This window comes from Hippopotamus amphibius, chromosome 7 (genome assembly GCF_030028045.1).
Source record: "Hippopotamus amphibius kiboko isolate mHipAmp2 chromosome 7, mHipAmp2.hap2, whole genome shotgun sequence".
NCBI lineage: Eukaryota > Metazoa > Chordata > Mammalia > Artiodactyla > Hippopotamidae > Hippopotamus > Hippopotamus amphibius.
Window position 1 is genome coordinate 74,714,432 of NC_080192.1, and position 11,021 is coordinate 74,725,452.

The window sequence follows — 11,021 nt, forward strand, 5'->3', positions numbered from 1 at the left end:
CTGGCTCCAGGGCACAGCTCTGTTCTGGGGCCCGGAAGTCTCAACGTGGGCTCCTCCCCCCAGTTCTAGCTACAGATGAACTGCCGGATGAACTGCTGCAGCTTTTCCTGGTTGTCCCGGCTGGCAAAGGTAGGGGACATGTGGAGCATGGGGCCTGCAGAGCTGGGCATCTGCTGCAACACCTGGGCCATAGAGAGGGCCTCTGAGAGCTCACCATGGAGGCTCTGCCCCTCCCCTGGAAAACTGCGGTGAGACCTGTGGCCCCTTGTCTCAGTGTTTGGGGGCAAATGCTGCCTCTCAAAACACCCCCAGTGCCCCACCTGGGAGCAGGAAGAGCCAGTGGTTTGGGAGACCGAGGGGCAGGAAAACTATCCTGCTTTCTCCAACTAGTCACCACGCCTGTTCTTGGGAGACCCTGGGTAAGTTCCAGGGTGGGTACAGCTGGGCTCCCCTGAGCAGCTCTTTCAGGGTATAGGAGTGGGAGGTGGGGCAGGAGGATGAAGAAAAAGACCAGCCCCTCTCACCCCCAAGTCTCTGAAGGTCCAGATGGCACAGATGGCAAGGTTTGGGTCCACACACTCTGCAGGAAAGAGAAGTGAAGGCTGTAGAAAGGTTGGGGGAGGGGCAGGGAGCCCCAGGGCACAACTTCTCTCCTTTAAGGAAGGAACAACCCAAGGGTAGGGCTCAAAGGCCTTCTCTGTAACCAGCCTTCCTGGAATTGGGCTTTCAATGCCCACTAGGGGGCAACAGCCACCAGGAAAACCTCCCCCCGCTTCCCAGGACCTGGGCTGGCTGCTTGGGACTCACCAAAGGACCCTTCCTCCTGGGCAGTGGCCTGTAAGAACTGGAACAGCTGCTCTGCGTAGCCTGACTCTGTGGGAGAGACAAGTCCAAGACCTGGGGCCCCATGCAGGCAGAGCTACCCTAAGCTCTCAGCCTCTCCTGAGGACAGCCACAGTAGCGCAGGCCTCACCAGTATCCGGCAGCAGTCCCTGGTGGAGGAAAGTGGCAGCGTGCGCAAAAGCCTTCAGCACCGGGCTGAGCAGGCGGCAGAGGAAGAGGAAGAAGTCAGGGCAGCGTGACTGCTGGCTGAGCTGGAGGGGGACAGGCCAGGATGAGGGCAGCTCCCACTTTCTCCCTATGGCCTCCCTCCCCTGATGGCTTCTCCCAACACACCCTGAAGTACCGGCCCTCAGCCTCCTCGAAGTCATCACTGTCACTGTCAGTAAAGTCCCCACTTGGTTTCCACAGTAGTTTTGCACTCAAACGTTGCCGCCCTGTGTCACATGCTGGCCGGGAGCCTGGGGTCTGAGGGCCATGGGAGACATTGGTCCCTGTCAGGCTGGCCAAGGCACAGCCCTGAGGCTCCCAGACTGGGTACATGGCCAACCAGGCACAGGGAAGTGAAACCAGCAAATGCAGACCTGGGGAGCCCCAGGCCACACTAGACTGTGACAACTGCTGAGCCAACTTGCGGGGTGAGAAGTGAGCACCCACCCTCAAGGGCCACAGCCCTGTAGACAAGAAATGTGGAGGGCAGAGGGTATGCAGAAACCCTCAGAGGTGCATTTGTCCAATCCTGTCACGACAGCTACACATGGGCCCAGGGCAGATGTGGTCTGACAAATCCCAAGGTGTAGAGTGGCAGAGGCACGACCCAGGCTTCTCTACCTGCTAGGCCACGGGCTGTCTGCCCTCACCACACACACGGGGCAGAGGAGGAGCTCAGACCACTGTCACTTGGGGGGGTGAGGCTGAAGGAGCCCAGGCCCCAGGCAGGGGCTTTGTCTCCAGCTGCCCTTCCTACCTCCTCAGCAACTAGGAGCCCACACTGGATGAGACGGTCCAGCACCTCCTGACAGTAGCAGTAGGAAGACTGGCAGGGCTGGGGAGAAAGGTATGCACGAGGCCTCAGGAGAGCCAGGCAGGGACCTGGCCAGAGACAAACACCAGACCTACTGCCACAGGACATCTTAGGGTCAGGGCTGGGGCAGGCATGGGCCCCCTCGTACAACAAGGGGAGGCCCAGGACTGAGCTGGGCTGCTGGGAGAGGCCTGACCTGCAGCAGCAGCAGGTCCTGCGGCAGCAAGTGCAACAGCAGCAGGATCTGGCGGTACAGCTCGTTCTGGCTCAGCAGCTCGATGCCCTGTAGCTCCCAGGGCCCCTCAGGTGGCACCCTGCCTGCCAGCAGCCCCCGCACAGCACAGGCTGGGGGAGGAGGGAGCCAGAAGTGAGGAAGGAAGCCATCCCCCTCACCCTACACACATCCCACCCACCCTAAGCCCTGGGGTCTTACCACCCACAGCCTCACTCAGGAAAGCGGGCAGCAGCTCGGCGCTCAGGCGAGCCAGGTGCGTGAGGCCTGGGCCAGGCAGCGGAACCACCAGCAGGTCCCCTTGGTGGACGCGCAGCAGAGCCACGTGTGGCCGCAGCAGGCTCAGTGTGTGCTGCACCAGGCACCGCAGCTGCCCTGAGAAGCCCACATCAAAGCCACGCAGCAGCGTCTCCTCTGTAAGCCAGGAGAACTCCCCCAGGAGCTGTGACAGGTACACGCCCTGGGTGGGCAGTGAGGGGCTGAGCAGGAGGGCCACGCCTCCTCCCCCAGGCGCCCACCACTCCGTGCCACCACTACCTTCCGGTGCTTGAACAGCAGCAGCGTCGCCATGATGGCCGTGCTCATCACCGCGGAGCTCGCCACGCTGGCTGGGGCCGGGGTTGGGAGATACTGGTCAGGGGCTGAGGCCCAGCAGTCCAGTCCCTCCAACACTGGGCAGGTTTTCCCAGCCAAGAACACACCTCCCTGGCAGCAGCCACACACACACACACACACCCACACCCACACACCTGCACCCCGGGAAGGGGAGAGCAGGCTTGGTCCTGGGGCACCACCCTCCCCAGTGGAGAACTGGCATTTATCAAAAATATGTTGAGAGCCAGGCTGGGAGCTCAGGGACCTTCCCTGCCTCTTGCAGGTCTACTACCCACCAACCCAAGTCTCTGCCACAGAAGGAGCACTTGAGAAGTTGGTAATAACAATGCTGTGAAGAGCCCCCTCCGTACCAGGCACTATGTGAAGTCCCTTACATCCGTTATTCAGTTAAGCTAACATCACTTCAGAGAGTGAAGTGATGCGCCTGAGGCCCCCTCCTTAGGGGCAGGGGAAGGTGTTCCACTCCTCTTCACATGGCCCAAGTGGGCCACACAGGAGGGGGCAGGTGCAGAAACCCACCTGGAACAGAGGCCCTGACGACCGGCCAACTCAGAACAGTGTTCAGGAGCCTCCCCCAAAGGCCGGACCAAGGACCCCCTCACCATTCAGGACGTGACGGCTCAGCCTCCTGACCAGTAGCTGGTCCTCTTCCTTGAGGGCCAGAAGGGGCCCAGTTACTGGGGTCCACTCCTGCTCCTTCTCAGTGTCAGGGATGACGGTACTGGGATAGAGACACAGATCATAGGATGAGGGGAGCAAACCTAAACACAATCATGGGGGAGTCTAGAGCTTTCTCAAAGGTGAGTGTGTTTCCCATCCCCGTAAGAGGTGTCTTGTGTAACCCTAGTCCTTTCCAGGCCTGTGTGCCATAACCCACACTCAACTTACAGGCAAGGAGGGGTGCCCAGCCTGGTTCGAGATGACCCAAGGTTATTTGGTGAGGGAAGGCTGGAGCTGGTGTTATGTTTGCAGTTATGGGAGGAGGGGGTGCCAGCTCACAAGCTGGGGCCTGAGAGCTGCCTGCCTTGCCCCAAGACCCTCAGACTCCTCTGCCCTTACCACTGGCCCAGTACGATGGGCTGCAGCAGCTGCTCCAGGGTCTGCCTGCTGCCCCAGCAGCTTCTGGCGTTGATGGTGTATTCCTGTCCAGGACAAGGCTCTTAGGTGGTCTGCCCTGGCCTACCAGAAACCTGCATACAGCCCATCTGAAGTAGGTAATGCTATCCCTTCAGGGGCTTTGAGGGCCAGGCTGCTAGAAGCCCTAGTCCAGGTACTCCCAGCCTTGCCCAAAGGGGTCCACACCTGTAGGGAGAAGGGCTGGGCCAGATGCACACGAGCACAGACTCGGCGGCTGCAGCCCCAGCCTCTCAGGCTCCGAAGAACAGCCAGAGCTCCTGTCCACAGCCCCAGTGGGGCCAAGGCCTGCAGGGAGGAAGGGGCTGAGGGAGCTGGCGTGCCTGGGGCACGCTTTCTGCTCAGCTTCATCTTGGGCCCAAACTGCTACATGACCATGACCTCTCCAAGCTCATTTTCTTATCTATGAAACAGGAGAAATCGCTCCCTAGCAAGGTCTTTTGAGAATGAAATGAAAGCATGACGGTAACAGCCTTGGCAGGTGTCACAGGATAATGACGGTAGGAGTGAAACTCCTTTGTAACCCCCCCTTAACCCCAGCCCTGAGGGCACTCAGCCACAGGACACAACATTGTGCCTCTTCCCTGGAGATGGTGTCCACTTGGGTACCCAGGGCAGGAGGGTCTCACGTGGTATGTGTCACGGGGTGCATCTGGAACCAGATCATAGGTGATGGCCACTGGCACCAGCATAGCATCTGGAACGATGCCCACCTGGACTCCCTGCACTACTAGCCCCAGCCAGGTCTGGCCCAGGGCTGACAGCCGAGGCCCCTGAGCCCCAGGGGGCTCCTCCAGGAAGATAAGCAGGGGCTGCCTGCTGACCAGCAGCTGTTCCACAGCCTGGAAGTGGGGGGGGGGGGGGGGCAGGTGTCAAAGCCACAACAGCAACAGGCCCCTGTACCCTGGCCTGGCCCCATAAATAACCACTGGGCACAGCACTCACCGCATGGGCCACAGCCCTTGCAAGGACCCCCTCAGAGCTGTCCAGGGAGAGGCTGGCCTCTGCGGGCAGGAAAATTCCCCCAAGTTTCTTCAGGAGAGCTCTGTGGGCCACAGGGCAGAAGGTGCTCAGGAGATGGGTCCAAGCAGGAGGCTAGTGAGAGCCCTGGCCCACACAAGGCCAGCCTGGGTCCTGCATGAAGACCCTGAGGCCAGATATGGTCCTAGGGCCTGTAGCTGACCTTCCCTCTGAGCCCCACAGGCTGGGCTGGCACAAAGTTGAGAGCAGAGGGGCCAGGAAGAGGGCCTCTGGGGAGCTGCTGCCAGAACACCGCCTTATATTCCCACACGCCCCTGTCCCAGCCTGGGGACTTCTCCCTGGTATGTCTAAGGGCACAAGACTTTTACCTGAGGATGGGGGAACAGGTACGGGGATCCCAAGCCACACGGAGCACGCCCAGGCCCTGGGAGAGCAGCACAAAGGGCAGCAGGATCCCATCCAGGAGTGACTTGTGAGTAGAGAGGAGGACGAGCGGCGAGCCCTGCTCCAGGGAGAGCCAGAGGGAAGTGCCAATCCACCTCCCACCCTGGAGGTGCAGGGAGCTGAAACCTAGCGCTTCCAGACCCAGGGCAGCCCCACAGGGAGGAGGGGAGGGTTCAGCTGAGCAGTTCTTCCTCTGAGCACATTTCCCAAAAGCAGAGGAGCTCTGTCAACAACTTTTAAGGTAATGCATTGACGTAATGTTTGTTAAGACCATGATGAAAAGCCGTTAGAGGAAGCCTCGTGGGAGCAGGACCGTGAGACACGAAGAGAAGGTCGTCAAAGAGCAGTGGATTTTTCCCACCAGCTGATGGGGCTGGTCCCGACTTAGGGCTCTGCCTAGCCTCTGCTCCCCTGTCCCCACCATCCCATCCCCATCCCAATAGAGGGCGGGCCTTACTGCCTGGGTGGCCTTGTGGACCATCTTCATCTGGCCCTTGTGCAGCTGCACATTCAGGAAGAGGCAGTTCAGGAACCGCAGCAGTGCCCAGCTGAACAGCCTGGAGAGTGATGCCCAGTCTGAGGTATGGCAGGGCTTGGTCCACGAGGGAGCCCACGGCAGCCCAGAGGGCCACCCAGAACTCCTCTACAATGGGTGCCACTGCTGTCCCCACTTTACAGAGGAGCAAAGTGAGGTTCAGAGAGGTTGTAGAAGCTGCTTGATAAAAGAGAAAGCTAAGAAGTGGGAGTGCTGGGACTAGAAGGCAGGCCTGACACCAGAGCCCACGCCTGCAAGGTGCTGACACTCTCCCAAGACCATCTCGTGGTGCAGCTGCCTCGCATCAGCCTCAGAGCATCTCCCTACCCACCATTTACCCCAAAGAAGATCAGAAAACCAAGACTCTCTCCAGGCACAACCCAGCCTTGTCTTTGCAAACTGCTGGGAAAAGTGAACTAAAAAGGGAGGAGCTAGTGATACGAGAAGGAAAGGGGACAACTGAAGGGGCACAATCTCTGGGGAGGGGTTGTCCGGAGGCCCAACGTGGGGACTGGCTTTAAATGAGGACGGAAGCATAGATGCAGGTAGCATGGAGATGTGGGAGACATGCAGCATGTCCTCATCTGATGGCTTCTATTTCCCCATGAAGCATGAGGTGGCTGGTCAACAGCGGGTAAGTCAGAGAAGGAGCAGTCTAGACGGAAGCCTTGGAGAGTGCTATGTGCCCCTCTGAGAACTGCGCTTATAAAGGAAACAGGTCCACCCAGTGTGTGTTTCTCTAATGACATTTGGCTGCTTAGGTGCAGAGAAGGCAGGTAGCTGGGTTCAAACACAACCAGCTGTGCCCAGTGACTCCTTCACTTCACAAGGGCACTTTTGTCACAAGGAGCCCTGGAATCGAAGCTAGGCCTGGAGGGCAGGAAAGACAGGAGGGGGGCTGATGGCTGGTGTAAAGGTGCTCAGGTCAAGGGACTGGAAGTCTCGACAAAGCCAAAGAATTGTCCCATGGAGGACTGGTCATAGGGCACCAACAACCCCTACTTCCTGTCCTTGCTCAGCACTCTCAAGACAGCTGAGTCCAACATGTGCAGCCCTGTGCCCTCTTTCCCTCAATGACTCACTCATCCCCTGGCTTTAAGCATCATCTATGTGCTAAAGCTCTGCAAATATATGTTCCTGGCCCCAACCTCTCTTCTGAGCTCCAGACCCCTGTATATAAGCAGCTGCCTCAGTGTTTCCAACCAGCATGTCAGGTAGCAGAAACTCTATATGTCCAAGACACATTTTGTGGGCCAAACTCACTCCTCCCCAAGCCTGCACCCTCTCCTCCATCCACACCACCAGGTGCTCAGCCAGAAACCCAGCTCTCCTGCAATTTCCCTTTCCCCATCACTGCTCCCACTGCAACCCTCCAATCCATCAGTGAGTCCTGTTCATTTCATATTGGTCTCTCGATCCATTTTCCCAAGTTCTACTGTCACCTCCATCCCCCATCATTATGTCTCACCTGGACTAACAAAACAGCCTCTGCAGAGCATCTGTACTCTACTCTTGACTTCAATTAATCTTGTCATCTTCTCTGCTTAAAACCTTTCCATTGGTTTTCACTGCACTTAGAAATCCAATCCAAACTTCCTGTACGGCCCTGCACATCTGGTGGCTTCTACCTCTCAATTTTGTCTCCAACAACTCTCTCCCTCACTTGCCAGTTTCCAACCACATCAGCTTCTTGAGTAAACCTGGTCTCTCCTGCAGCCATAGCTCATGCTATTCCCTCTGGTAGAACTGTTCTCCCACGTCCTCACCTCCCCAAGGCTGGCACCTTTCCCACTTTTGTCCCTGGCTTACAAGTCTCTTCCTCCCCTGCAGGTATCCTCAGTCCTAGCCTTTGTTCTGTCCTTCTTGCAGGCGTGTGTATCTCTCTTCATCTGACCATGCATCCCTCCATTTCCCCAAAAGAGTGCCCTGCATCTAAGAGGAGCTCAGACCTGTGCAGGACAGATGAGGAAGAAGCAGGTAGTGACAGCAGGATGAATGTGGGAGGAAACAGGAGGGCCTACAAGATGGGGGAACCAGCCACCTCCTCCATCTCTCCCCACAGAAACTTGACCTGGGGAACGGTGAAAGGATAGAGGAGGTGCTGGAGTCTAGGTCACAACCAGGGGTTCCTGGGGTGACCCCCAAATCCCCATCCCCAGGACACATACACAATACCATGCCAGCAGTGGTGAGAACCTGGGCTGCAATCTGGGGACTGGCTCAGATCAAAGCCCCTCCCCCTTATCCAACTGGTCCCACTAAGAAGGCAGCTGTCTTCAAAAGGTCTCACAGTGTCCAGATCAGGGGCTCCCTCAGGCTCTCTGGTAAATACACCACCCAGCTCCCCAGGAGGGGAGTCTAGTCTTTACCCAAGCCCAGCCAATGCTCTCTGCCACAAGGCAGAGGCCCCAGCCCAGAACACCCTTCAGCACAGTTACCTGAGCAGGATGTGGCGGGGTGGGGCCTGGATGTGGCTCAAGATGCGCTGTACCTCTTTCTTCACATGGCTGGGCACCTGGCCATCCCCAGACCCTCCTGGGGCCCTCCCTGAGATGACATTCTGCACCCTGTGGTGGGGGGTGGGGAGAGTGGTGTCAGGCTGGAGCAGGCCTAAGTCCACTTCCCTCAGCCCCACAGAATCCCCAGGGCACAGCCTTCAGTCTTCACCCTCCATCTTTGATGAAGGGCCCCAGCCCAAGCTGACACTCTAGAAACCAGCCCTTTCAATCAGCCCTGCCTAGAGCCTCTGTCTTCCCTTCAAGGATCCCAGAAGTACCAGCCAGACCCCAGTCCCTGCTTCCTCACCCAGTGCTTTCCATGATCTTCTGTGGGGCATCCTGGCAGGGGGGTATGTGCTGCTCCAGTGACCACAAGAAATAGCAGAGCCTCCGAACCAGCCAACCCCGAAACCTGGGCACAGCCCCCAGAGCAGGGGATAGATCTCTCAGAGGGCCCACCCCTGACTAGGGCCCACAGAGGGTATTCCAGTAGGAAGGGATCACACCCTAGTCCCATGGACTGGGAACACCTGAACTTGGCTTAACATGGAGCAGGAAGAGGAAGCTCCTGCCCATCTGTGGCCTATTCCTACCCTTCTCCCCAGTGAGAAGGGTACAGCTTCAGGGCCTGAAAGCTCACAGAAGGAACTGCAGGAAAGCTCCTAAGCATGCCTGTTCCTACCTGTGGATTTGGAGCAGAGGACAGGGGCTGTTCTTTTTCCATGGTAGAAAGAAAATGATACCACAAAGCAGGGGCCCAGCAGCCCTACACCCAAGGGCCCTGCCCACCACCCTGCCCCACCCCCAGCCCTGACTACCTGGTGTTCTCCTCCTTCACCAGGATCACATTGCAGAAGCCTAGATCCATTATGCTTCTGTGGAAGAGGGACTCCTGCCGGAGAGGGGCAAGGACAGCATGTCCTTGGGGGGGCCTTTGCAAACTGGCAAAGGAAAGCCCTTGCTCTGTCTCCTGTGGTCTTTGCCTGATGGACTATAGAGTATACCAGGAGACAGGACTGTAGCACAGCAGTTCCCAAAAGATGTTTGACGTCAGATCCTGAAGCTCACTTAGGAAAGCGGGTTCCATGGTCAAAATGGAAGGGCTGCATCCTCTATAGGATCACTCTCTTGGAGAATAGCATATTAAAGTCTCTGAGAAGTTCTCTCATCAACAGCAGAGAACACGTAGCCTAAATCCCCACCAGAACCCTGGGTCCCATTAGCACCAGCACATGGCATGGACACACAGAGGTCTTCAAGCATGTGCTGAGCGCTCACTGACTCTGAGTGGGCAGTGTCCCCAAAACTGGATAAGAGGATTAATGCAGGCATAGTCAGACCCCAACCCTCTGACCACGCTCTACCTCCTCTCAGGCCCCTTTGTACTTCCCCACCCAATTCTCCCAGGCCTGGGAGCCAGGAGCCAACCCCAGACCAATAACTAACCAACTAGTGTGCCCATTCCTGTGAAAGAAAGCAGAGGCAGGTGCAGGGGAGGGCTGAGCCTGGAAGACCTAAAGGAAGCTGGTTCCCAAGGCCATGGGAGCTGTAGCTCCCAGAACCAAGCTTCCCAAGGTGGGGCCTGGCTCTGCCATCACTCACCCAGCTCTTGGGGGTGCAAGTCTGGCAGCAGCGACCCACAAAGGGGCGGTATTTCCCCAAGAAAGGGGTGACAGCCTCCAGCTTCGTCCCAAAACCTGAGGACCACAGGCTGGTCTGGAAAAGGGCCACAGGGAGAGATGAGAGGACTCAAAGTCCTTGGCAGAGGGAGGGAGACTCCAGGAGTGAGGGGCACAGGAAGGGAGGTGGGAAGGCAGAGGGCGTTCTGGGAATGAGAACGGCTACGCTACCTCCCGACCATTCTGGCTGCTTCTCTGCTGGGTTTGGAGTCTGGCTTCCAACATTGCATCCATGGGGGTCTATAACATCTGGGAACCAGCCACTTCTGCTTCTCTCTCTCTCCAGAGGAAACTGACCTGGAGAGAGGAAGAAGGATACAGGAGGTACTGGAATCTGGGCCACAACCAGGGGTTCCTCCATTCTCCCACCCCAGGACAGACAGACAACACCCAGGCTGGCAATGGGGCTGGAATCTGGGAACTGGCTCAGATCAAAGCTTCTGCCCACCCCATCCCCACCCAATACCCAACTGGTCCCACCAAGGAGCCAACTATCCTCAAAAGGTCTCACAGTGTCCAGATCAGGGCTCCCTCAGGCTACCATGAAGAAGATGGGTTGTCTCACCATCAACATCCACCCTGCCATCTGACAACACAGATGGGCCTGTACTAGAGACTCAGACCCTTCCTGTGTGCAGAAAAGGAACAAGGCTGGACTGGCAGGTAGGAGGCGTGAGACTGCCAAAGAGGAACAGGACCATGTCACAAGGCCACCAGGTCCCGCTCAGCTGCTCTTCCCCTCGGCACCAGAAGACAGCTCTTTATCCACTTAATTATTACAGGAATGTGGACCTAGGGTACTAGATGGGGTGTGGGGGGATTCAGAACACAGAGAAATGCGACATAGACCTGTTCCCAAGGAATGGTCTTCTGGCTGGAGATAGACTTTTCCACAATTGGTATCCTCTTACATAGCACTCTCCACAGAAGACTCCACTTGGTATCTCCTCAGCCTCCTCCTTCCTACCACAATATAACATCTATCTTCCATAAGACAGCACTGAACCCCTCCCAGCCCAGAAATCAGGCCCTAAAAACC

The 11,021-nt window shown here is 57.4% G+C and overlaps 1 protein-coding gene across 4 annotated transcripts; it reads right to left on the reverse strand.

Annotated features, from left to right (window-relative positions):
• Positions 1-65: 65 nt before the first annotated feature.
• On the reverse strand, positions 66-10,216 carry GPAT2 (glycerol-3-phosphate acyltransferase 2, mitochondrial). Of its 4 annotated transcripts, none has more exons than XM_057741985.1 (21): positions 10,154-10,216; positions 9,906-10,019; positions 9,122-9,195; positions 8,611-8,715; positions 8,244-8,372; positions 5,728-5,827; positions 5,195-5,328; positions 4,791-4,890; positions 4,475-4,687; positions 4,014-4,133; positions 3,771-3,853; positions 3,314-3,432; positions 2,634-2,704; positions 2,298-2,538; positions 2,061-2,209; positions 1,808-1,885; positions 1,177-1,308; positions 974-1,094; positions 808-873; positions 525-580; positions 66-182 (listed from the first exon to the last, which is right to left on the reverse strand). In XM_057741985.1, exons 1-21 carry the CDS (start codon positions 10,214-10,216, stop codon positions 66-68), a joined length of 2,385 nt encoding a protein of 794 aa, XP_057597968.1. The 4 variants fall into 4 exon arrangements, with proteins under 4 accessions (XP_057597968.1, XP_057597969.1, XP_057597970.1 ...); XM_057741986.1 differs by having other exon boundaries at positions 2,298-2,556; XM_057741987.1 differs by lacking the exon at positions 4,475-4,687.
• Between the last annotated feature and the right edge of the window lie 805 nt (positions 10,217-11,021).